We start from the raw sequence: 27,690 nt of genomic DNA, 5'->3' as shown, positions 1-27,690 counted from the left end.
CCCTACCAGCTGCATGGAAGCTGTGCAGACTGTGTAGGGGAAAACGACAAAGGGAATTTTCCTGACTGCATGAAGCACAGTGTAACAACTCAAAGTGTACAAGTGTGCATCAGAGAGTGGGAGTTCAGCGTCGATCCATCCCTGCGCTGTGAATAACTCGCCACGGCTCGCAGCTCCTCAGCTGTGGGCTACAGTGTGATGATGTAACAGGAAGTAGTGGGTTGCCTTCCAACGTCAACCTGACAGCCGCTTCAGCTGCGCTCATTGAGAGCCGGAGATCCGCTGCGTTTGGTTGCTCCGCGCCGAGGACTGAAGACACTTTGGGGATTGCCTTGGACCGTGTGTGTGTCTCTGTGTGTGTGAGCTCCGGTTCAAACCTCTGCGCTGCTGTTGGATTTTATTCTCCGGTAGGACGCGCCGACACGAGTGTGAATGTGTGCTATGCGTGTGTGTGTGTGTGTGTGTGTGTGTGTGTTACTTCCATGTTGTCTGAGCTGCAGTAATGTCGTGTAGAATGAATGCAGAGCTGCTGATGCGTTTTTGTTCATCGCTTTGTGTTTATCGAGGTCATTTTCCAACTGTATGTGCGGATTCTCCTCTGGATTACAGGGTCGAGACACGTGCATTAACGGGATATGCTGCTGTCATGCCCTGAATCCATTATGAATATATTGCACGAGCATCCATAATTGGGGTCCAGTTAATCTGCATTGTCCTTCTGTCAAGTGAAAAAACATGGATGTGATAGAATATAGTGGAGCAGCTGTCTTTATTGGAGGTTTTGGACACAATTAGGCCATCCGTGCGCGTCGTGCTCGAACATTTATATCCAATACATAATCCATACCTCTCGTGAGATACGTGCACTCACCTTTACCAGCTTAATTGTGCTTTTTTCCCCACGATGTGTGAGGTTAGACGTCGAGAGTTCACTCCACTGGAGCCTACAGAAGGATCATGCTTTATGCGTAATGCGTAAAAGCCGTTAAAACGGAATAAAAATTACGCAGCGTTTTTTTTTTTTTTTGCAGAGTGGCATTGTTAATAGGTGAACTTCAAGGATCGATGTGTTACATCGGCTCGCATTGCATGTCTGACTCGGCTGTGGTGGCACGGATTTGCTCACGTACAAACCGGCCACACATCCATTCTATAGATGGAATAATCACCATTAAAGTGTTTAAAGGGATCAATCACAGGCAGGAAACAATAATCCAGCTCCACTCAGCTGAGAGGCTTTGATGTTCGCGGTGGTCACTGCTTGGTAAAATCATCTGCATGGTTACATAAGCGGCAGATTTGGACGTGCTGGAAGTTTGTGGGCTGGACAGTGAAAGGAGAAAAGGATGATGATGGTGGTGATGATGGTGGTGATGATTATGATGCGTAGGAGGAGGATGTGATAGCGGTGGTCACAGTTGGCACAGGATGCCAGGCTGAAGAAAGACGCACTGGTGTCACTGTGAGGGAGGTGGCGGAGTTGTGGACTTGTTCTGTCAACGCCTCACCGCTGATAGAAATTGTGCAGCAAGCTGTTGATTTCTCCTGGATTCTGCAGTGATGAAAGTGTTCCCAGACAGCCTATTATGTGTAGTAATTACAGTTTGATTCAGCCCATTATGTTGAAAAGGAAAACACAGCAATCAAGAGTCAATTTAAAAGTCAACAGGTTTTTTTTGTGTCCTGTTTTTATATGCTGCTGTTCCTTTAGACTTTGTTCTGAATCGTTTTGCATGTTTAAAAGAAGAAATAACCTTTAAAAAGTTGTTTTTTTTTTCTTCTCCCGCAAGTTCTGCCCTTGCAACAAAAGACATAACATGTATGGTTGAGTTTAGGGAACTAAATCCAGTTAGATAAAGACAGATTTGGGTCATTTTAAAATATTTTGAAAGGAAAAGGCAACTGTTGGACCTGACTGGTTAAAGATGCTGCAAACTTGGTTTCTATGTACTCTTATTGACAACCATCAAGTTTAAAGTTTTCTTTTCTTTCTTGTTAAAAAACATTGGTTTCACTGTCATCATGACTGTTTGGGTGTGGTTCGATCCGATTTGATTGACAGTAGCCTGGCAACAAAGCAAAACAGCCCCACAACTGTCATTCATTTAGCTCTGATTCATATTTTTCCACAAATGGGCCGCAGTGTTTCAACATGTGAGCACACCACTGGCTATTTTTGTGAGAATCTTGGGACAATTTCCAGCTGTGTTTGTGGTGACAAAAACCAGATATTTGGGACAGGAAGTTGGGACATCCACGGCTGTGTTTGTAGCAACAAAACCAGATTATTTTTTTTAAAGGAGACCTTGTAATGTCTACAGCTGTTTTTGGCGTGCAAAACAGGTACTTCAAGCCAAAACATGATCATTTCCTAACCCTAACAAAGTGGTGTTTATGGCTCAATCTCACCACACAGTGTTTTCACAAGATAAAATGAATGACTGAACCGAAAGAAGCAACAAGTTGCAGCGTAAAGAAATGTACAAGTTTCAACATATCCGTGGTTTTCCAATAACTTGCATTTCACTTTTCTCTGTGCAGTATGGATGTCATGCCACTTCACTGACACGACATGTTGGAAGTGAATAACTGTGAATCATTAAATTCACCATCTAAGTTACTACACTTGATCATGATTTTGGAAATTGTCACAAATGTTCAGAAAAAACAAAAAAGTAAGCCGAGTCAAACAGTTTTCACGTCACTGTCCGTCATCAGGGCGCTTTGGACTGCGATCGCGTCGATGCTGCCAGTTGGCAGCGCTGTCTGATGAGTCTGTGAGGCCTTTTTTTTTTCTCTGACATCTCCCAACGGCCAGGGCTTACACAAATTATACATCAGCTGATTGTGAAGTGGGAAACGTCATGCAAACCATCAGATTCAACCCCCAAACTACCCTGCAGAGTGTTTACTGCCAGTGCCCAGAAAACAGCTATTAAACGTGGGTGAGACAAAAGGTCTTGGCAGCATAGCTCCCAAAGCCCTCGCCATCTCCATGGGTCTGATGGATGTATTCCTAAAGCAATGGCATCTAGAAGGTTGTGCCAGTGGAATCTCATTCAAACTGTAGCTGATACTGCTGTACAGTAGCTCTGTGTTTTATTGAGGGGTTGAATTTAGGATCGTGTTTCTGCAGGAAAGTGGCAAAGGTGTGATTTTCTCTCCTACCCTTCATTTAGCAGCAGTTGTTGTGATATTAAAATGGCTGCGCGGTGATTACATGCGTGTTTAACTGATCCACGATCCTACAAACACTGCTGGCAACCAGCTCTGATGAGAGCAAAGGCTGGCCGATTCACGGGCGCAAGAGTAATGGCGATGCTCATGAAACTTCACCCCTCATAAATCATCGTGGCACACTTGGCTCCTGCACCCTGCTTCTTATTGATTTACCTCCCATGTTCCTTGTCCTGTTGTGGACACTGCAAGAGCGCTCACATGTTTTTATTAAAGGATGCGTGAGCCAATTTCATCCTCTTTCAGCATCTTTTACTGTCCTTCAAACTCATTCGGGTTGAACCTTCATTGTGTTTCAGCTCGGATCAAATCAGCAACCCGAGTATACATTATATGTTTTTTCCTGTCGGTGCACCCCGGGCTGATCTTATCATATTACACAAAAGCACAGTGATGCACATAAAGCACCCGGACTCAAAGTGCTCCCCTCAAGGTTCTGGATTCAGTTTCCGGGATGTGAGACCTTTCGAGGTAATTTTTCCGCTCATACATTATGGAGGGGTCATTTTTCTTCCTCCCCAGTTTCATTTCAGCCCACATGGTGCCGGACGAGACCTGTCACGGGCTAATGTCTTCAGAGGCAAGCATCTGCGAGCTTTTGTCTGAGTGCAGTGGCTGGCAGTGTGGGCTGCAGATAGAGGACAGCGGACAGAGGCTGTGCGGTTTCTAAGGGTGTTCCATGTTTGTGCGAGCTAAACAAACCGTCAGTGACACGCAGGCTTCCTGATTTACTGTGTGGGAGGGGGCTTCTGGCATATGGAATAGAGGAAATGGTCCCTGGGAGGCTGTGTTTGTCAGCCTGTTTGTCTTCCAAAGGTGAACCTGCAGTGCCTCTTTTTTAATTCTTGCAACACACTGACACATTCAAATGCCAAATCGCTATTGAAAGGCTCCCCTTTCCAGCCAGTATACACTGCTCTGGACCTCTCATCCACCCTGCGTTATCTGCGGCTATGAGCAAATGTCTGTTGCAGAGATTTTTCTGTTGGATCCCCAATTAGCTAACTTACTCTACTGTGAAAATGTGACTATTATTATTGTCAAACCCAGACTGCCGTAAGCTTCGCCAAAAAACACTCAACATTGTTGCAATTAATTGGTTTGCAAGGTTAATACAAGTCCCAAATTACAGTTTATTATTGTCCGTACTCTTTATAGTAGTCATTACCACAGCTCATAGACTGACCTTGATGAAAACAAAATATGGACTAGCTTGGGGGGGGGGGCTCTTGTTATTTTAGTTAAACCAAAAAGCTCCAGCAGAAGGTTATTTTTTCAAATTTATAAGCTGGGAGCACATGCTATCTTGTCCGATTCAGATTTTCCTAATACCTCCTTATATAGTATTTGAGAGTTAAGAGCCGCATACTCAATATTCATAGCAGCTCACTCATGTACAGAGTTAAATGGTTTTGTCACACCATCCCCAGGCATACAGAGAAACCTGAGCCAGTTAGTAATGACGTGAATAGCTCCCTTGGAGGTCAAGTCTAGGGCCCACAGCAGGCACATGGAGGATATTCCTTGACATCCTTGGGGCTGTTTTTAAAAGTGAATTTGACCGAGGGCCAGGTTTATTTTTGCCGTGGCAATACCGATAGGGAACCACTCACAGGACCTTGCTGTGTGGTTAGATTATGAAATAGAAAAAAAGAGATGCAATCAAGAATATATTTTATTTCACTGGACTTTTACAGCTCTTCGTTTGACTGCTCTTCCATGTTGTTGTTGCTTTTTTCAATGTCTTAATCAAAGTATGTCAAGTATCTTACCTTGGGAATCTGGGAATTTCCTTTCTTGCCAACACAGAATGTGAGCATGGAGCTTTGGAAATGTTCGGATGGATAGAATGACACTGACAATTGGAGGATTAGTGCACGGTGCTTGACTCGCCTGCAGAAAGAGATCCCAACAGGGCATCTTTCCAGGTTTATAATGTGTCCACGGCCAGCGGAAGAAACAGCTGATAATTGAGTTGAAGCGTTGTTGATGAAATCCTCCGATATGAAGAAACATTTCCCCCATACCCGGATAAAATCTGAAAGAACACCCATTTAAACTCTCTGGGCAGTTTTTTGGCCAGATAATCCCCTTCCGGCTGTATGCCAGAGTAATGACTGCTAATCGCTGCAACAAACACAGCCATGAAACTAAAAAATCTGTGAAAAGCAGCAACTCAGTTAGGAAATATCACACAGAAAGGAACAAAAAAACCCTGTTCTGAAAGCCTAAGCTGCTGTTGTGTGAAGCTGTCAGCCCGTCAGTGCACTTAATGCACTTGACAGGGAAAGTCGAGTGACCTGTAAAAAATTGGGTTCCATGTAGTGGAAAGAATTGGCAGAATTAGCCACACTTTCCCACCAGACTCTACTGTACGCCTCAGGTTAAGTAGTGAGCACATGCTCAGCAGGTTAGGCTATTTAAAACAGCCTAGAAGCTGAAGCTGCATCAAAACATTTGCATTGACACCAAGGAGAATAACAGGCAGCTATGCAGGTGCAATGCACAGAGGAGCCCGTTTTATTTTTAAGCAGTGTATTTTTATATTGGTATTTGTGCTATTTTTTCCTTTGCGTAGACTAGATGCCTCTGGAAACGGATCCCTTCTCGACGGTGAGACTTGTAGTGTTTGTAGTGTAGTGTAGTGTATCCCGTTTTACAAGTAGTTTGACATTATGGGAAATACACAAGAGTCATGTCACTCCCATGTCTGTAGGGTAAAGACGGCGCCGATTCTTAAAAAAAAAAAGTTGGGAAAGAGGCAACGAAAGACTGTGAAAGTCAGGTTAACTGGGAACAGTAACAGTGTCATGGTTGGTTATAAAAAGGGCATCCTTGAAAAAGGCTTTGTGAAACATGAGTGTATAAATGATATTACGACACGGACTGTAGGAGAGTGCTACTAACCCTTACTATAGAAGAGCAAAAACATCCTTCCATTGCTTTCAGTGCTGTTCTTTGCCTTTCTTTCAATGGAATATACTCCATTTCTGATTTAGCTGATGCTATAGCAGCATCTGTGTTCACCTCTTGAAGAGGAAGCCATTGTCGTTTCTCTAGCAGGTCCTCAAACCTAAACCATCTCTGTGGCTGCCAGTTGTTCCTCACAGGATGCCGATGGGTCGGAACCACTGTGGTTCAGACACAAGCGCTTAATTTATAGCCTGGCATGTTGGATTTATAAGATAACATAATCACGTTTGCAAATCCAGCTTCTTTGCAAGATACAGTAACATAATCCACCCACCAGCACTTCTAATGCTCACAAATTAACATGTTAAGTCCAGTTTATTCAATATGTACGAAGACCAAAGTGTAAAAACATCAAGTTGTGGCGTTACAGAGTTACATGCTGGAATCTGGCGAATTTTCATTGTATGGATTTAAAAACTTGATATAACGTGTTAGTGAATGTGTTTCATAGGTGCTTGTTGGAAGATTTTGTTACCTTTTGTTCAGAACCGCCAGCGGTGAAAGAAGTACAGTACTCAGATCCTTTTCTTAAAAATACTCCATTACAAGTCAGTCATGCATTGCAGGTGTACTTGTTGTTCTTCCTGGCCTCACACTGTTTTTATAATGAAACCATCTGATTAATTTAACATCTGAAACCTGTGACAAGAGCCCCCCCGACCACCTGCTGTTTTATGAGCTCAAATCTTGCTTTACAGGGGCTCTTTTTGATGAGCATTTTCAGATGATGGATCAGAACTCACAGCAGGTGTTCATTTAATTCTGTGTCCAGTTTTTAGGACGTTGGTTTTGTGATGTTAAGCGGTCCTGATACAATAACAGTGTGTTTATGTCCACCACTGAGCCTGTGACTGGTGCCCACTGCTCCTTGTTGATAATGCCGCCGTGTTTGGATGTTTTTCAGAACCGTTCCCCTCGGTACATGAAATTGCTTTGTGACTCATGCACCGACTGCAGAGTTCAGGCGCTGAATATTTGGCATCATTGGTAATTTGTTAGCCGCTTGATAATGTTTTCACAACTCGCATTAAAACTGACAGACCTTTTTAAAAGCTGACACGTACTTGACATTCAGCGCAGCATGACTCACCTGTGTTGCAGTCTGTTTACGGGTGCTTGAAAGTGCAGTTTCAGTGTTTGCTCGTGTTGTACATGCTGTACTGTATGTGGTTAATAAGGATGTGAAACCACATCCTGGAGGACGGACATGAAACTTTGTACTCATGTGCCACAGGAGTAATATTAAGAACACATTTTTCCTCTGTGATGGTCTTTTTTTAGCTGTTTTGACCCATTCAAAACATTTTTCCCTGATTTCCCAGAGACTCCTTATGGAAAAAGCTCTCACTGTAAACTGCCAAAAATATTTTAGACATATTAATCAGCTTTTATGAATTGACGAATTGCAAGAGACTTCAAGAGTTTAGGAGTAATGTATTCTGATCCATTCAAGTTGATGGTAGTTGGAAATAGAGCTGCAACGATTATTCGATTAACTGATTAACTGATTAGTCAATTGAAATACAACTTCCTCGGTAATCGGTTAATTGTTTCAGTCATTTTTAAAACAAAAATGTCAAATGTTTGCTGGTTCCAGCTTCTTAAATGTAGGCATTTGCTGCATTTTTTGTCATTTATGTTAGTAAATGAAGAGTCTTTGGGTTTTGGAGTGTGGGTTGGATGAAAAGAAGTAAATTGAATTGCTGGCAGTGATGAACCCACATATAATGATCAATATTTTAGCATCTTTCAGCTCATTGTTTTGATTTCGGCTTGCAAATTCAGCCTTATTTCTAGCTGCAGCAGACAGCTCACTGTAAACACACTGTTTGCTACCTGACCAGCGTTAAACATCAGACTGACAAAAACAGCAACTGGCTCGTGAGCATAGTGGAGTTTTTAGCAGCCAGATATTTTCTGTCAGCGACCAACATCAGAATCAAAAGGAAAGTGAATGTTTGATTCATAAAGTAGACTCCAAATGAATGCTGGTGTTGCTCTGTGTCTGCTGGATGTGGAAACTGAAAGCTGTTTGCCAAGACATTAACTTTCACATCAACTTGAGATGACAACATGTCAACATTGTTCCCAAGTGGCCAAAAAACACGTGACTGCAGCTTTAAAGTTAACGACAAAGGCAGCTACACAGATCCAGGCAGATTCATACAGAGTGACTGATATTTCAGATTGATTGCTTTTGTATTCATTGTTTCAACTTTTTGCCAGACAGAGCTTTAATCTCTGATGATTCTGAACCACAGTTTGCCTGCATTTACCCTAAATTATAATCCCTACAATACCGTACCAGTGCAAATCAGATAACGTATGATTAAGGCATGATTATGGTTATGGAAAGAACTGCGCATACTGTTTGAAATATAATTATCATATTAATGATTGGTGTCTAAAGGAAGGAGAGCTCCATTGGTCGCACTACACTTCCCTCCACCAACCCACCCCCACACGTTTCCTATCTGTCTCGCTATAAAAAGGGGAACACAGTATGTTCTGTACTGGCGCTGAACATTGGCTTTGGAAGAAGATCGTGTGCGACAGATTCTTTCAATATTCATAAGTCCTGAGGATACTGCGCTGCATCATCTGTCCTTTAGCCGTGCTGCCTCGAGGGCTTGAATGACCATTGTGAACGGCTGTACATCTGACATCACCAAACAGTATTTAGCACGAGCATGAGCCTCTCCTTTCTTACTTCATGAGCTACATTGGTATTTGAATGCAGTCTTTTCCCCCATTTCAGCACCATAGTTGTAAGCAGAGCCGTGTGCATTTCCCTGAGAACGTTGGCATGCTGGCAATGAGGGCGTGAATGCACTGACATGAATACTTAGGCATCTGGGTTGTTGTCTGTGCTGCGACCACTGGAGCACAACTCTCCCCTCTCTTGCCATGTTAATGCAAAGAATATGGCGTGCATCAGTCAGGGCGGGTGGATTGAGCGTCGAGGAGGTCTTTTCATGCAACAAGGAGGACTCCTCCCTCACATCTGTGTGGGATTGTTATTGTTTTCCCTGACATCTGGTGGTGCCCTTGGCAACTTGGAGGGCTTGCATGAGGTCTGCTCTCATGTCCTGGGCTTGGTAACATCACTGGCTGAGATGTTAAAAGTCTAATTCAGACATATTTTTTTTTTTCAGTCACATGGGAGAGATTATCTGAATGTAAAGCTGAGCCCATGAGAAATGTCCACAAGCTATATTTGGTGCTGTTGATTGAGAGAGGAAGCTCTGAGTGTTTCCACATCGTTTTTAAAAGCTTCTCCTCCTGTTTCTTGTTTTCCCGCGCCCAGCATCTCTCGCAGACAGCTAGGGCTTTTTTTTTCTGAGAACTTCCTGTTTCATGAACCCTTTTCTATCCGCTCTCCTCAATCATCAGCTCTCATTGTGCTCACGAAATGACGGACAACAGCAGGAGGCCAGGCTGGCTGGAGGCTGAACCCGTTCCTTCCTCCCCGTCCAGGTCAAGACTTCCTTGTCAGAATCACTCACAATTTTTGTAAACTGAAATTGACTACATACCAACACATTCTCACTCCCAATGTGTCAAATAATGGGTCAAAATAAGCAGTGTAACTTCTTTACCTTGATACTATCGAGTATCTTAAAATGTCTAGTCGTTCGATACCAAATTTCAATACCTTAGGAGTTTAATCTCACCAGTTTCAGTGAGGTAATAAGCATGCAGCATGCTTGTCGTGCCAAGATCAGTGCTGTTGTTTGGCTGTCTCGAGGCATGCAGGAAAAACAATATTTTCGCAGTCAGAGACGGGGCCACTACATGTATGTGCTAATCTTTTGTTAAAAACAGATCATAAAACCAGTATCGGAAAAAGTTTCATTCAGGAAACAGTACTGAAGTCAAGGTATCTGTATCGGTTTCAAAACTTCTTACTGATACCCAGCCCTAAACCTGTATCATGTAACGTAAGTGATGTCAGTTATGTCATTTATGTATGTTTACTCACGTTACGCCACTCTTGGTCACAAGCAAGACATGAACCCAGGTCTCCGGAGGGGAAGTCCACAACATGGCCCAACCAACCACCCAGACCAACTCCCCCTGATGTGGACCTTCTTGCTCGTTATACTACTGCACTACAGGAACGCTTTGAAGCGTAGGGCCGCTGACCAGGCTGCTGGATTTGATGCACTGGGAGTGAGAACGGGCTGGAAATACAGATGGAAGCTTTTATCAGACAATAATTAATACATGCAAGAAAACAGTAAAAAAACAAATTTTAAAAAACCAGAAGAAAGCATCACAAGGTTTATATTATTAATCCTTTTTAAATCATTAGCTAGGGGACTTTAAATAATTTGCACCATCCCTTCTAAAATAAACTAAAGTAAAGGCACTTGAAAGTTTAAATTTGCAGCCACTGACAGAGTCAAAGAGAGGTTATAAATATTGTTCTAGTATCTCCATGATGTGATTTTAAAAGCAAACATATGTATCCTCAGACAATTCAGCTGGATGCAAGATGTCGTTTTGCTCGTTAGATCCGGATGATGTGCTTCTCTAACACCTGCACTCCTCGAGCTATTTCCCAACAAATGCTGCGGTTCAGGTAACGTAAGCCTGTCTGATAAAGACACCAACCTGGGACACGTGTTGCACGTGCTGCTGCCTGTAAAGCGAAACTGGGCTGTCAGTGTCAAGTAAACGCATCATGATACAGTAAAATGGTGAGAAACAGTGGATAGGTGTTGGCATAGGCACATTCGATCTGATGCTTATCACATCCTGAGGTGAGAAGCGGTCTTTATGTCGTCGCCGTAGGGTTTGACGATGAGCGTCCAAGCTAAAAGGGAAGGAATCCAAGTGATGGGATGCAGAACACATATACAGAGAGTGTTGAAATGTCTCAGGGGGAGCATTCACCGCCAGATGGGTGGTGTACATTCTGACATCAGCGCATTTTATCCAGTTGATCATAGTTGTTTCTTACATACAAATAGTTTTTTTTCCCCAAACATCATGTCATGTCTTTCAGTTGCTTCATTGTAAACAGAAATGTTGCAGTCATGCTTGGTCTTGTTTGGAATGCAACCTCTTTCATGAACCCGTGCTCCATCTGAACTCGGATATTATCCCCACACCACCCGTGCCCCCCGTTTAATCCACCAGCTGTAGACCTCTGAACTATTACTGAACAACTCGGTGTGAGGCAGAGGTCGTCTAACGATTATTTTCATTGTCGATTAATCTGTCGAATGTTTCATCTATTTGTTCTTTGGTCTATAGAGTACCAGAGAATGGCGAATGATGACATTGTTTGTTAATTGCCTAAAAAACTTGTACGATATTGGTGCATGTGTTGGTCAACAAGAAATTGTAGGCGAGAAAGATCCATCTGCAATAAGGTGGTATTGGCTCTGACAAATTCCCAGAGCCCAAAGTGACACCTTCAAATTGAATCTTTCATCCAACCAACAGCCCAAAACACAAAGACTCTTCACTTACTGTCAAAAATGACAAAGAAAAGCAGCAAATCGTCACATTTAAGAGACTTGAACGAGCCGCGTTTGCTATTTCTGCTTTAAAAACGACTGAAACGATGAATGGGTTGTCCTAACATTGTTGGCAACTAATTTCCTTTTCCTATTTGACAATGAAATATACATCTGATACATGTTGGATTCTCCTGGAGGTGCAGTCTGTACTTGAAACCTAAATACTATATTTATATGCTTATATAAATCTAACTGTGCTTGGAACATGACCCAGAACCAAAGGTTCTCTGACTCCCACTGTTTATCGAGATGATATAAGACTGCAGGTCATTTGTAATCAGATCCAGAAGGCACAACTGTGCTATTTCCCGTGCTGGCTAGTTTCTTGTCTTTTGTTTACCGCACGCACAAGAAACTTACCCCAGTGACCAGTTTTGTGTTTGGCTTTCAAAGACTGATAACTGAATTGAGCAAACAGTTCAGTGTTTGTTTTTTGCCTGATCACCAGATGCTGCTGGACGTGTGTAGTATCGGTTTAGATTGTCTTTTTTGGTGGTTTTTGGTGAAGAGGAGCATTTTTCTTAGTGTTTGTACTGAGAGAAAATATTCATTTAGTGGGTTTAAATGGTTATTTTTCTTGTTGAAGTGCCACAATTTAAAAATTATGGACCATGCATATTAAACATGCTTAATGCAGCCTTAAAATGAAAACTACCGTCTTATCTATCTTATCGTCAAACTGCAGAAATGTGTGTTGGTGGTACTGGTGAGAAGGAGAACTGAAAACATGAACAATAATAAGAGAGACGCAGAGCAAAAAACAGCAAACACTTCACATACTGATTGTCAGTGCTGCTACATGCAGGGACTTCATCAGTTGGCTCATGGCTGCTTCCCTCTCTAGTTAAGCCTGTATCGTGCCATAGAAAAGAGGCGGTAATGATGTTATAGGCTCTCAGCAGCCTAATGGACATCTGAATGCCACTGAGCGGAACTCGGAGTATGGGGCGCCGAACATCCTGTGAGGGGCAGAAGGATGTTTACAGCACAGCACAACATCTCTGCATGGACCGAGAGGGAGTGAAGAACAGGCCGAGCTCTGGCACGGCGTGAGAAGACAACAGCTGTGATGCATAGGCTGTTGGGTTTTTTTTTTCCCAGGTATCTTTCCGCACGCTGGCCGATGTAATAGGTGATGTCAGCTCTTGTGCAAATTGTACATGACTAACCACTTCTGTGAAACCCTCGGCGGTGCTACAGATAATAGTGGACCACCCACAGTTCACGCTGCTTTGTGGTTGGATGAAGTTGACCCAAACAGACCAATAATCAATTGTTGTGCCTCTGTAGAGGCTGTTCTCTCAGCGCTCTGCTGAAATTAGCAAAGAATATTCATGCAGGATGAGGTTTTTTATCTTGTTATTTTCAGAGTTTTTTGGTTTCGTGGGCCGTCGTGTATTCATTATGGATTCTGTCACATCGCTGCTAATGTCTGCCTACATCTGTGGAGTGGCTGGAGAAAAAGCTTGTTTCTCTCTGTGGCTGCTTTAGCAGAGTTCTGACCTGATATACAACCTGATTTATTAAAAAAGTCTTTGACTTCAGAATGCTGTAGAAAATAACTGTTGATCATAGAAAAGATGATGAGTCTTCTTAATTGATTGATTTTCTGGTGCCAGGAAAAACCAGCATGACTACAGATCCTGAAAGAAAATGGAAATCCTGCTCTGGCCTCCGAAGTGAACAGAAACAGCTCAATTTTATCTTGCAAGTTGTACTTTTCTTGTTGACTTTTGATGATGTGCCTTTTTTTATTTAGAATACATCTGTGAAATATTCCCTGTGAAAGATACATTCAGTCTAAACATGCAAAATGTGTCAGAGACAGATACAGTATTTTTCTCAGAAGGTCATGGAGACTAAAATCAGAGCTAAATGTCCTGTTAATATTGAACGTTGCTTTGTCTGGTAGCCACTAACAGTCATAAACATGCAGTGACAGTCAGGGTTGTCTTATCTTAAGAGAAGCATTTCGTCCACATCAGCTTCTGTGCCAGACTAAAATTCAGAGCACTAACCGGATCACTCGAAGCAAGCTGGAGTCTATTCTGCACTCAGAGCTGAAGAGGAGGTTTCTTTCTTGGGATATTGAACATTTTTCCACCCACAGCCTTCATCCTTTTCATTCATTCATTCATACAGCTAGCAGAAGAACAGATCCCTCTATTGATCTCGTCATAAGTGTGGGAGCTGTAGATGCAGTAACAATTTTATAACGTGATCATATGTCAGGACTGCATGTGTGTCAGCTGGTTTTGGAGTTTCTGCTGCCCCCAGTGGCCAAAACTAGTTCAAAGCAGCTTTAAAGTGAGTAAAAAAGTATTGTTAGATTCAAGCCGAGACATCTCATGGCCTCCTGTACCAGAACTAAATGTTTCCAGTGAACATAAATGATTATAAATGAGTTCCACACTGAGACCGGGTTGGTGTGGGACACATAGAATTGAAACCATATTCTCTGTGTATTGAATTGAAAGAGATTGATTGGAGTTACTTAAGAACATCCACTCTTCAGTCTTTGATCACAAAAGAGCCGGCCGGATCATGCTCTTCCTTATTGGCCTTTAAACGTCGGTTCCAATCACGATGAAGCCGCTATCAGTTACATTGACTGTAAGTGATTTATTTTGTCTCCATCATAAACAACAAGGTATTCATGGCTGAAGTGAACAAACTCATGATGGAAATTCCCATGACCAATGGATTCCACTGAGATGGGAGGAGTTTTTTTTGTGCATCACCACCTTTAGGATGAGAAAAATGTTGCTGTATGACCACGAAAAATAAGGCAGCAGCCAAAAATAATGGATTAAGAAACACATCAGGACTAGCCTTAAACAACATTCAGGCAGCTATTGCGAAAGCTCTCTGTAAAAGGTCTGTTCTGTGTTTCCATATGACAAAATATATCCTCTGTATCTCTCTGCTAATGTATGAAACGCAGCCTTTGCCAAGAAACAGCTCGGGAACTTGGCAAAGTAGGTCGCCGTGTGTGCATCTGTGTGCATGTGTGCGCATTTTTTGTGTGTTCGCACGCATGCATGTGTGACAGAGCAGCTGATCTTTTCCTGGCTGTTTCTAATTTGCACATCACCATAATGTTTTACAATCCCACTTTCAGTAAGCCCCTCCTCTCCCCAGTGTACTGCAGATTTAACGCCGAGCAGACTCGCTGAGGCGCGGGGCCAGTCGCCTCAGTAATAGAGCTGCAGGAAGACTCTGACTGGGTCAAATCTGAAAGTGATGTACTGACCGTCGACCCCCCGCATCGCCTCCTTTTACTCTTCTCACAGTGTGTTGCAAGACTGTTGTTTCTCGTCAGTGAAAAGTGGTTTGTTTTGGCTACCGAACAATGAATATAATAAAAAATGATGCACAGGTTTCCAGGTTTTACAATCGATCGAGGATAGGCGCCGATCAGAAGGGTAGAAAGCACATTGACACAATGTCATGACTCATTTATTGACGTTTTGCAGTGTACAGAAAAAATGCTGGAAAAGCTGAATTAAAATGTGGCAATCATCCTCATGTTCTCACAAACGTATCTACCAGTCGAAAGTTATGTGACGTCTGTTGGATCTCCCGTGACTCATTGAAGTCTGTGGAGAACTTGCAGCAGTTGCAACACCAACACTGACGACATGAGGTCAGCTTCAGTTAGTGAGAAATGACTTGCGTCCATGTCACTGACGAATGGGTACGGAAGTTATATTTGCATGTACGCAACTCTGCTGTTCGCATGCATGAGTTCGTAATACCCAGAATAAGAATCAGTTAACATGAATTACTTGCCAACTATTTTGAATAATCACTAAGCCGTTTTAGCCATTTTTTAAAAACAAAAATGTCTGAAGGATTTGCTGCTTTTCTTTTAGTTTATGATAGTGAATGAAAGGTTTCTGGCTTTTGGACTGTCTGGACTTTGGACTGAGAAAAGAGGACATTTGAAGACGTCACTTTGGGCTCTGGGGAATTGTGATTTGTGATTGTGAATTAATTTGACACCGACAGTTTTTACAGACGAAACTCCAACAATACAAACTGTATCAAAAAGTTTTAATGAGTGTATTTTATTTGTCACATAGGGTCATTAACAGAGACTGTTTTTTGTGATTTTTTCCTATGAACACAAAGGCACCATTCAACCCTTTATCAGCTGTCAAGTCCAATTCTAAAACTCCGAAGATTCGTCAAACTAATCAGCAAAGCACTGATCACAGAGCCAGACAAATGTTCAAACCACTCATTAAACAGTCAGGGTTGTCTTATCTTAAAAATTCAGAGCACTAACCGGATCACTCAAAGCAAACTGGGGTCAATTCTGCACTCAGAGCTGAAGAGGAGGTTTCTTTCTTGGGATATTGAACATTTTTCCACCTACAGCCTTCATCCTTTTCATTCATTCATACAGCAGGAAAACAGATCTTCATATTGATCTTGTCATAAGTGTCGGAGCTAATAGCCCCGTTAATATTGAACGTTGATTTGTCTGGTAGCCAGGAACAGAGCTGTGGATGCATTAACAATATTATAACATGATCATATTTCAGGGCTTCGCATGATGACGACTAATTTTCTTGTAAGCTACAATAAACAGCAACCACCTGTAGCTAAAAAAAGACCCTGTATCTTGTCGTTGATTGCCTCTTAAGTGCATTTTACCGTCTTCCTGTTGCAGTGTTGGTTTAGCTTTTCCATTCCACCAAATTTAATAAGACTTGAGATGATACAAATACAGATGACCTAGTTCCTTTGGGGGCATGAAAGATATTATTATATTTCACCTCTGAATGGGATGTAATCCACTCCTGATACCATGTACCTACATGTATGTCATCTTCGGTTCAGGTTCTCTCTCTCTCTCTCTCGCCCGTCCTTCCAGTCTCTTTATTTCACAGCTGCGAGGTGTAAAAAATGCTTGTTACATAGTTTCACACTGAAAGCAATGCCGCAACGAGAACCCAGATTTGTGTCAGGTATTCTAACAATGCTAACAACCTGTTTCTGGTTACCCTTGGATGGCGGTATGGAGCTTTTGGCTCGTGCTGAGGTGCATTCATGACAGAAACACCACAGTAAAAGCAGGAAATAGATCTGAAGACAAGTTGCGGAGCGCTCTGGCAGAAAGCCGCGACTATGGGTGTCGAAATGCAAACCAAAAGTTGTCTTGAAGTAGCACATATGGCACCCGGAGAGGAAGAAATGATGAAGATGCAGCCCTGTAACTCTCTGATAGTTAACATTAGCTGTGCTCAGGTAGCTTTAGATAATTTAAGCCTGCCTGTTACACTCACCGTTTTGCAAAGCGGATTTGTACAACCTCGGGGCAACGCTTCCATCTGAATTTCGTCTCATCTGTTATGCAGCAGCAGTGACATGAAATCCCAGTGGCCTGCAGTGCCGCCGCAAACACCTGTCTGGGATTCTGCTCTGATGAGATACAAACATCACCTTTAAAAAAGAAAATGAAACGTGTAACATCTCTGCTAACTGATTTAAAACTGCTGTCACATTGGAGAATTTACGATAGAGTGCAGAGGAGATATGACGATGAAACACACGGCAGCAGTGAGAGGACGGGGGGGTTAGGTCTCAGCTGTGCTTACAAGTCTTTTGTCAGGGAACCAGAACCTTCTGGGACTGATGGGGTTTTGTTCCGGCTGCTTATTTTGTCAGCTGTGTTGGTCTTTGATCGCCGAGCCAAATTACCTTAACTCAGACTGACTCAACATATACAGTCAGTGGTTGTGTTTTATGTTTCCTGTTAAAGGCAACACGTCCTCATACCTAGAGGCCAATGACTCCCAAAATGAACGAGAGCACCAGTAACAGGTGTCCCCACAATCCTGTGGTCAAGAAGAAATAAATCTCCAACTATTTTAATTATTGATTGATCGGTTCAGTTATTTTTCAAGCAAAAATGTGAAATATTTGCAGGTTCCAGCTTCTTAAATGAAAGGATGTGCTGCTTTTCTTTGTCCTTTATGTTAGTGAATGAAGAGTCTTTGGGTTTTAGACAGTTGGTTGTACAAAACTATTAATTTGATGACCTAGATGACATTTAATAGACGATTAATCGATCGATCTGCAGAATAATCAGTGATGGAAATAATCATCGGTTGCAGCCCTAGTTGTGTGGAGAGTCGTCTTTTTGATCCATCCTGACGTCCTCCCTGTTCAGACTTAGTCTCTCTTTATACTTCTTAACCTTTTGTATTCCAAATCTGTACTTTACTTTAGATCTGTGTTTACTACAGATATTTAACCGATAAAGATTTGGTTACCCGGATCTTTATCCATCATCAATTTCTTTGCTTTTCAGGAAATGTGTTTTACTCTTGAATTTCTGTTGTGGTACAGTCACGTACAGTTGGGTTGCATCTATTCGTGCTCTCCCTGGCTTTAAGATTCTATCTGTGCTTCTTTCTGACTCTTATAAAGAGAATTTAAGTGGCCTTCAGTGACAATGATTTCCTGGTTCCATCTCATTTATGAGTTAATCTTGCGAGTGCAAATGACCAGTGAGGGCAGAGTATTTTTAAATCCAATGTTTTTGATCTTATGCAACTCTCAATGACAGTTATTGTAAATGAGTCCAAGAATATGTTCTCATTTTAACTGGCAGTGATGGCAAATACAGTAGCAACATTTCAGTTGATTAAAGCTGCTGGGAGAAAACATTTATCAACAGCGGGAGAGATAAGAAGTGCTGTGAAGTGGCCTTTATGAGCAGCTTTCATTTCACCTCGATGACAGGACTTAATTGTTCTCTTCTTCTTTCCAGATCTGCAGCTGGTCAATCATCAACCAGGTCTGACATGGCCAGAAGGAAGATGGATAGCATCGGGCGGAGCGGGGTGGTGGCACTTATACTGCTGTGTGATCTAACAAAGGTAGGACAACCTGCACGCAATCAAACAGGCCAATATTGAAAACCAAGCAACATGTTTGAAGAAATCACATTTGTAGGGAGCCCTGGAGTGAGCATAGAGAGAAAAAATCTGTAAATACAATTATAGAAGTGTGCTTTTTGCAGCGTAATCAGTGAGGGTTGACACCCAGAAAGATTTGCCAGGCCTTACTTCTTGTTTCTGGACCAAATTGCTATTTTCCAAACTTTTGATTATTTGGCAGTTGGCGAAGTTTCATCATAAACAGTTAGAGAAAATGATCCACACATCCCATTGTGCCGTATATACACAATTATCTTGTGTGCATAAATTAACCAAAACTTGAATTGTATCTTGTGCACATGCAATAGCAATTCGAATGATCAGCGCAGTAAAATGTGGCCTTGATACATATTTTTTTCCCTTCATGGCCTTTCCAGGACTCCTCAGATTTGTCTGTATTTGGTAGTACTGTAGAAACATGACAGTATGAGATGGTTTGTGAGGATCTTAATTCCTGAGAAGCTGCACTGACATAGTTTACTGTAAAGCCCAGCTGGTCACCAATCAGGTTTCTGCATACACAGTATATAATGCTCTATGATTTAGCAGCCTGAATGCTTATTCTTGCAGTAACAGAGCACACGTATCCAAATGTTAGAAATGCTGTAGTTTACTCTCCAGCTGTGGCTTCATTTGACCTGTTCAGACTTGTTTTTCTTAGTTTATGTTGGACAGCTTGTGAAGGATTAAAAAGCTGCTTCTGGTTGGTGTCTGCTGTATAATAAATAGAGCTGGAAATATATGGTTGGCAGTGTTTCTGCATAGATGTCATGTTTTCCATGGAGCTAATGGATTTAATGGAGTCTTTAATGGAGACTCCCTTTTGCTGGCATCCTAAGTAGGCTGTTATGACTGTCTCACTTTAATACGTCCCCATGGAGTCAGAAGACTCGGCCCAAAAATGGGTCCAGGCACCAGGTGCTTTTTCTGAAATAAATCTCAGTGTTTGCTCCAAAAAAACGTTTACGTTTCATCTTGAAAATAAATTGCCTCTATCTTTAATTGCACAAAGATTGGAAAGATTTAGAAACATCTTTTAATGCCTCAGACATTATCTCTGCTTTATTTGACTGTTCAGTCGTGTTCACGCCTCATTTATCTTCTGCGAGAAATTGGCCAGAACCTCTTTTAGACAAATCTTTTCTAAAAGCAGAGCAAAAAACCCACCTTTTTCTCTCCTTCCTTGCAGATTTTTGTGAAGGCGAGCCAGGAGGTGAACGAAACCCATTCGCAGCATGCAAACAACGGCTACCAGGACATGGGGCTCACCAGGAACAAGATCGTCACAGCACAGTTTGAGTGCTATCAGAAGATAATGAAGGACAACACCAACAACAGAGAAGGTAGCTTGTTATGTTTCATGTCAACTTAATGGCAGCAATAACTACATTGAATACACTGGGCTTAATGAATCTTTGTTTCCATCCACGTATTTTTCTGCACGTTTTGAAGTATTGCATCGGAGAAGGTTGATGGAAAGAGCATGATTCGAAATATCTTCCTTAGTTTCGCTGGAAAAAGTATTAAAAGCACTTAATGAGATGGAAACAACTGTTCTGAATAAGTTCTGTTGTAGTAAACATCGAACTCATGACTGATCAGCTGTTTCCGCCCCGAGAGGAGAAGAAGAAACTTCCAAATGCCATATTACTTTGTAGATGGCGACTGGTTTAGCAGTAGGACATGAGTTAGAGCAGATCATTTGATTGTTGTAATACCTGAGAAAAACTACCTTCTCTGTGTTTTTTAGAGCCCATGTGTAATCGCACGTGGGACGGCTGGCTGTGTTGGGACGACACAAAGTCGGGCATCGTCTCAGAGCAGCACTGCCCGGACTACTTCCAGGATTTTGATCCTTCAGGTAAGATCTGCGGCTCCAAAGGTGTATTGGCACCGAGCATGTTTTGGGGTTACCTTTAGAGTGGCACTAGTGGGGCTTGACAGAGACAGATCAATGTAATAACTGTATGATAGCATCTTTTATTGGACCCTGAACCCCACACTGCAGGCTTGTAGTGGTAGATTATTAGTACGACATGGGAATAAACTGATCTTCACGTGTAAAATTGGTGAAGTGCCCCTTCGAAATTGACATGGCAACAAGCTCTTTGTGTTTATGGATATCTATTCATTTGTTTCCATGTGTGCAGTTGTGTTTCTGCATGATTTCACGTAAGCAGTAAATTAGTTTTAAGTGCTGGAAGATTCGGAGCCAAAGCTCGAGTGCAGCACATCCTTCAACAGGATATGCAGACGAATAATTAGATTCAGTCCCTCTAATCACTGCTCTCAATCGTTTCATGTGGATTAATGTGTTTGTTTGTTCGAGCTTCAGAACATTATTTTAACTTGGGGGACAACTATTGAATTTCTTATTCTTCAGCAGTCTGTCTGCCAGAAGGAAACTTGAGCACCCTTTCATGTGTTACTTGTTCAGCCCCTTTGTATTTATTATATGAAGGTAAAAAAAAAAAAAAAAAAACGAGACATCTTCTGAGACTCTACAGGATTTAAATAATTTTAAATGATATCCATGTGTCACGTTTTACCCGCAGAGATGGTTACAAAGATCTGCACCGACACTGGTCACTGGTTCCTGCATCCGGAGAGCAACCGGACATGGACCAACTACACCCTCTGCAACGAACGCACCAAAGAAGGCAGAGTGGTACGTCGCTCTATGTAAATGGCACTGGATGCACATAGATTATTAAGTAGTGAGTCATGGTTAGCACCGACCTTTTAATAAACCTCTGGGCAGTTACTATACATCTGCAGTGATGAGGATAGTAACATGTCACTAATGTGCATTACATGCATCATTTTGTGGAGGCAGTACACCGTTATTTATTATACATACAGTATATTTAACTAAATAACTCAGTTAAACACAGATTTCATGCCCATCTTGGCTGAAATGGGCTAAAAATGTGCATATGTAAAACTTAAAATACCCGTTGACATGATTTTAATGTCATTCTTTCATAAAATAGGACGTTATTTGATATGATTCCTCTTCAAGAGCATTTTTAGATTGTCTGACAACATGAGCTGGTCATTACGAGATCGAGAGGATCTCATTTGTGTCTTGTTTTTTCCTTCCAGACTGCGATGAATCTGTTTTATTTGGCCCTCATCGGACACGGGCTGTCACTGACCTCCCTCTTCATCTCCCTTGGGATTTTCTTCCACTTCAAGTGGGTCGACTGACCTCACCAATACATGCTTGATAGACAGATACTTATTTTCCTTTGCACTGGTGAATATCACGTTGATGTAATGTCGCCTTTTCCTTGCAGGAGTTTAAGCTGCCAAAGGATCACCCTCCACAAAAACCTCTTCTTTTCTTTTGTTCTGAACTCCGTGATCACCATCATTTGGCTGACAGCCGTGGCAAACAACCAGGAGCTGGTGCAGAGGAATCCAGTGAGCTCATCTAGATTTATTAATATGAATTTTTACATTTCTTTTGTAATCATAGCTTCTATTTAATCATAAATTGGGGTTAGATATGCTGTAAAAGCTGCACAAGGGCATTCATTTTCATTTCTGTAATCGCTAAAATGAAATCACGATATCTCTGTCTCATAACTGTGAAAGTACTGCACAGGGAAATAACAGAGGCAGAGTAAACCGTGATGTAACAGTCACCATCCAAGTGTGTCATTATGTGTGTGTGTGTGTGTGTGTGTGTGTGTTCCTCAGACGAGCTGTAAAGTGTCCCAGTTCATCCATCTGTACCTGTTTGGATGCAATTACTTCTGGATGCTGTGTGAAGGGATCTACCTGCACACTCTCATCGTGGTGGCCGTGTTCGCTGAGAAGCAGCACCTGATGTGGTACTACCTTTTAGGCTGGGGTAAGTCAGGATACTGTGTTGAGTCGATGCTGTTTAGGTTAGTTTGACTTAATCTCTAAATTCCGGTTTATTAAAACAGAGAAAATAATGTTTAGTATGCCTCCTTATGGCTAAATATTTAGATTAATACAGTTTGAGACGGTTTTTATGTTAATTTGGCCATCATCAAGGTTCAGCAGTGCTCATTTGGAAATGAAAGGTGAAATTATTAACCAAGCTGCCCGTCATAAACATCGCACAAGTGTAAACAGATTCCCTGGGTGCTATTACTGTCGTTTGGGGTCCATTCACTTGTGAGTTCACCTCAGCTTCAGTAATCTTGTAAACTTTTGGTTTGGACCGACTGTCAGAATTCTTACGCAGAGATAAACAAAACTACATTGTCTACATAAAAATGTTATCAATCTGACCTGCTGGACACAAAATGTCTCCTACTTCACTGTAAAGTCCATTCTCAGTGTTTCCACATTACACTTCCAAACAATTTGTGATGTCACCAATCATGTTCGTAGGCCCCGCCCCTTAAAATCTGATTTTCAATGAGCACGTAAGAAATGTTTTACACTTCAACACTGGATGTTGAAGCTCAAACATTCAACTGTAGGAGGGTGACTGGAGGGGGGCTTTAAACTGCAACTGTAATTATCATAAATTCTGTTTGTTTGTTTGTTTGTTTGTTTGTTTGCAGGCTTTCCTCTCATTCCTGCTTGCATACACGCTGTCGCTCGAAGTTACTACTACAACGACAAGTAAGCATTCAAGTGCTCGATCTGTTAGAGTCAATATTACAGCTTATGGTGATTTAAATTAAGTTTATTAAATGACAGTCAAACAACAACAATAAGATATGCTGTTCTTGTTACTTCAGCTACTGTTGTGTTAACTTACAGTAACTGTCGTCCTCTTTTCTCTGCTGCAGCTGTTGGATTAGCTCCAAAACATCACTACTCTACATCATCCACGGTCCCATCTGTGCTGCGCTTTTGGTAAGAAGTTTCAGCCTATTCCCAACACCGATCAATTACAGCAAAGTAAATCATAATCATGTCTATTTACTGAGCTGATCTGTTCCATATTTCTCTTGGTTGACTGGTTTTATTGTGCAATGATGGGGAAAGAAAAAAAAAAAAAATCTGCTTTTGCCTTCTTCTGAGTCGACTCCGTAGGGGGCCTGAAAGCAGGACACAGTTTGATAGCACGCATAATTGTGTTTATCTTGTGAAATCAATGCATCTGCCCCTCTGACGATCCACCCACTGGTCCACAGGAACATGTTGCATTCTAGGAATTCACCTAATCAGCACAGCCGGGCACGCTTCAGAGAAAACTGGTCCCTTAAGGCTCTCGCAGGACTAAATGTTCAGCACTTAAACACAAGCTTTTGCAGTGATTTGTTCAGGTTTCAGTGCCGAGGAAACGTCTCGGTTTTGTTTCCTCATAATGGATTTTTTGTTTAAACTTTCGTCACACTGGACAGTTTAGATGTTTAATTATGTGAGAATTCGCTTTTTTTTTTGTTTCATGTCAGAATATTAGGAGTTTGTGTCAGGTGTTTTTGGCTTTAACTGTCTGCTTGAGGTGTTTTTCAGTAGTAAGTAGCTTCACTGGCACATATCCTTCAGGAATTAAAAGGTCCCATATTGTAGAAAGTGGGATTTTCATGTCTTTTTTGATTATAAAGCAAGTCTAGCTGCTTTATGAATACTGTTAAAGTACCAAAAAACTCAATCCACACATAAATGCACACAGCCTGTATTCAGAAACTGCCTTTAAATGAGCCGTCACGACGTCCGTAAGGTTGTGATGTCACAACTATACAGTCACCGCCTTCAGCCACGCCTCCAGCTTGGCCGTGATTGCACAACGGCGGCAGAGCTGAGGCAGAAACATGTTGGGTGCTGCCTGCTCAGGCCTGTGAGAGCCAGCCAGTCAGAGCAGACTGGGCGTTTCAGGAGGGGGGGGGCTTAAAGGTGCAGTATGTAAGAATTAGCAATATGCTTTTTTGTGCTGATTTACTGATGTCCTCTTGCTGTCCCTTCTAGGTCAACTTGTTCTTCCTCCTGAACATCGTGCGAGTGCTCATCACCAAGCTGAAGGTGACCCATCAGGCGGAGTCGAGTCTCTACATGAAAGCCGTGAGAGCCACCCTCATCCTGGTGCCTCTTCTGGGAATTCAGTACGTCCTGCTTCCCTACAAGCCGGAGGGACGGGTCTCCTCTGAAATATACGACTACATCATGCACATACTGATGCATTACCAGGTCGGTGTGATGGTTTGAGTTGCATCGTATATTTTATGTGATGTGACAGGTGTTTGAGTTGTGGCTGAGTGATTGTTTCCAACTTCCTGGAACATTTCCATTAAAACACACAAACAGCTGTACATTATGTCATGCCCAGAGTATATTTTTAGTCTGGTATTCACAGTTTACTGTCTGTTGCATGCGCTGCAGTGTCCCTGCGCAGTCCGGTTGTCATTTATTATGAATCTAGATGATGTGCTTGTGGCTCTCTCCTCCGATGCCAGAGACATTAAGTTTTCTAAAAATGAACTGTTGCCGGGATTTAAACCTCATTATTTCCCCGGCTTTCTGTAAAAGCCAACCATTCCCATCAGCCTCTTGACTTTGTTTATGCTGTAGTGCAGGGAAGAGCAGCAGGAAGGAAGACATACGTTATCTGAGCTAGAAAGGGCTGAAATCAGTTGGACGTTAGAGAGGTGTTATCTGATCCTCCTGAACTGTCGCAGCATGGGCAGCGTAGGGGAAAAGCTCACAAAAATGTACTCACAGCACCTTGGACCTTAAAATATCACCTACAAATACTCATTGTTGTTGGTTAAGATCAATTATTTAGGTGTATATGATCTCCCTCTCATATTTTCCTCTTTTTTTTTATTTCAGGGTCTGCTGGTGGCCACCATCTTCTGCTTTTTCAATGGAGAAGTAAGATGGGGTTATGCCCTTTCACTTTGTTTTTTGTTACATGTGCAGACACACACTCATCAACACTTCCCCTGTGTGATCAGGGAAACTGTGGGAACGTCTTGACAGGTTCAGTCCTCCAGGGATCTGCAGGGGATTAAACATTATTTACTGTCAACAACAAGCCACGGCCTTTAAACCGATTGGCATAAATTATGCAGGTGATTGATCTGCATACAAAATAGCTTGTTGTTGCCTGAAGTGAATGTGTTACAGGAGCCACTAGAAACCTCCTCTCCATGCTATAAAGAAGGGTTAATGCATGATGGAGCTTTACTGCTATCTGATGTTATTAGATTCAGGTTTGTATAAAACCTCTTTTTATAATCCTATAATCATTATACGCTCAAAGAAACAGACTTTGTGGTGCCTATACATAGAAACGTAGGCACATATAATGTGCTGTATAAAGGTCTTTGATCAAAACACGGTTGTCAGAATGAGCTTCAGAGAGAAATACTGAAGACATGTGTTCAAACCTGCTGGACGAGAAGAGTCCAAAAGCTTCAAATGTGTACATCAAGAGCAGACAAGAGAGAGATCGAACACAATATTACATTAAACAACAAGCCTCGCTCTGTCCGAAGTGGGAAAAAAGAAGCCTACTCAGCTGAAGAAATAACGAGCTGTATCTCTTTGTTTAATCCATATACACAGAATGTAAATATTTGTTAGCAGGAGAAATGTGTCACAGTGAGGTAGGCAGGTTTAGTAGCCAACATACTTGTAGAGATTTCTATACAACGCGTTAATTCCTGAGCTTTAGACGTGCTGGTATTTAGTTTTTTTTTTTTTTACTCTGGACAGAGGCAGTTTGCTAATGACCTTCCCCTGCTTCCAGTCTTCATACTAAGCTACGCTAATGGATCATCTTTAAGCATGGACACAAGATTATTATGGCATTCACGCGTAAAAATAACAAACTTTAAAGAAAAGTTTAACATTTTGTGTCATGGGAGCTATTAGCCTAGCTTAGCATAAAGACTGGAAGGAGGAGAGGAAACAGCCAGCCTGGCTCTCTCCAAAGTAAAAAAAAAAATCCACCTCGCTTTTGTTTGCCAATAACTTTTTTTTTAAGCAGTTTTCCCTCTGCTTCAAGTCTTTATGCTAAGCTAGGCTAATCACGTCCTGGGTGTAGCTCAGTGCCTAACACACAGACATGAAACTGATATTGATCTTTTTATTCAAGTTGATGAACTTGTACCTTAAATGCATGAAGTGAAGTTCTTTCTCAAACCTAAATAAAGAAAGAAACATGAACTTTAACTTTAAAATGTGATATGTGGTTTCTCTGCTCAGGTCCAAGCAGTTCTGAGGAGGCACTGGAACCAGTATCACATCCAGTTTGGCAGCAGTGTAAACCACTCGGACGCCCTGCGCTCGGCCTCCTACACGGCTTCCTCCATCACCGAGGTGCAGGGCTGCTACAGCATCGACAGCCACACAGAACACATGAACGGCAAAGGCTGCCACGACGCAGACGCCTCCATCTTAAAGTCAGACAGCCCCTTCGCCTGACACCAACACTCTCCCCAAGCCGTGCTCGCCCCATCCCCCCTCTTATGAACTACAGCATGTTTGGAGCTCCATGGGAGAAACTCTCTTCCCATAGATACAATGTCGGAAGGAATGAGCGGGGAAAAGGATTTTATACGCAGGCTTTCACCCACATGAAGGATATTGTCTGTCACATGGACCGAGGCCCCTTTAACAGTACTGTACGGTGAGCTCGATACAACTATTCCTGCGCTGTTTTTTGTCTACAATTTGCAACTGAACTGCTTCCACCTGGACAAAGACGCATTCTGATAATCACACCATAGTTGCTATCTCTCTGCCTGACAAATTTCTGTCTTTAAATGGATGAGTATTAACTCCTTGACTGTCCTTTTTTCGGGGTCATGTTGTGCACAAAAAGCCTTTGGTTACACTGTAAAAATTATTTTGACATGGTTAGTGCCAAACCAAGAAATCCTTGCCTGCCTCATTTATTTTTTTAATATTCAGTACAGAAATCAGAACGAAGATAGGATGTCTAACAGGTGCGTAATAATATATTAAAGCTATATTATCTCTTTCACATGTTAAACTTAATTTATCTGAACGTATTCTTGTTTATGAAATGAAATAAATACCATACAGTATTTATTAAA

General features: G+C 42.0%; 1 protein-coding gene across 1 annotated transcript; it reads left to right on the top strand.

The window, feature by feature from the left end:
• Positions 1-299: 299 nt before the first annotated feature.
• On the top strand, positions 300-27,690 carry LOC141002057 (calcitonin gene-related peptide type 1 receptor). Its single transcript, XM_073473216.1, has 13 exons — positions 300-407; positions 18,526-18,634; positions 19,884-20,037; positions 20,445-20,555; positions 21,250-21,362; positions 21,800-21,891; positions 21,994-22,120; positions 22,400-22,553; positions 23,242-23,302; positions 23,473-23,539; positions 24,596-24,814; positions 25,457-25,498; positions 26,837-27,690. The coding sequence occupies exons 2-13, from the start codon at positions 18,560-18,562 to the stop codon at positions 27,053-27,055; spliced, it is 1,434 nt and encodes a 477-aa protein (XP_073329317.1). The 5' UTR covers positions 300-407; positions 18,526-18,559; the 3' UTR covers positions 27,056-27,690.

The sequence above is a fragment of the Pagrus major genome, chromosome 9, assembly GCF_040436345.1.
Source record: "Pagrus major chromosome 9, Pma_NU_1.0".
NCBI classification, from domain to species: Eukaryota; Metazoa; Chordata; class Actinopteri; order Spariformes; family Sparidae; genus Pagrus; species Pagrus major.
Note: the sequence above shows the minus strand (reverse complement) of the source record. Positions and strands in the feature narration are given on the sequence as shown.

Excerpts from the sequence above, each read along its gene's own strand:
- LOC141002057 (XM_073473216.1), top strand. The coding sequence starts at position 18,560 with ATGGCCAGAAGGAAGATGGATAGCATCGGGCGGAGCGGGGTGGTGGCA. Across the intron at positions 21,892-21,993 it reads GGGATTTTCTTCCACTTCAA|GAGTTTAAGCTGCCAAAGGA; the intron begins GTGGGTCGACTG and ends TTTTCCTTGCAG. Across the intron at positions 25,499-26,836 it reads TCTGCTTTTTCAATGGAGAA|GTCCAAGCAGTTCTGAGGAG; the intron begins GTAAGATGGGGT and ends TTCTCTGCTCAG.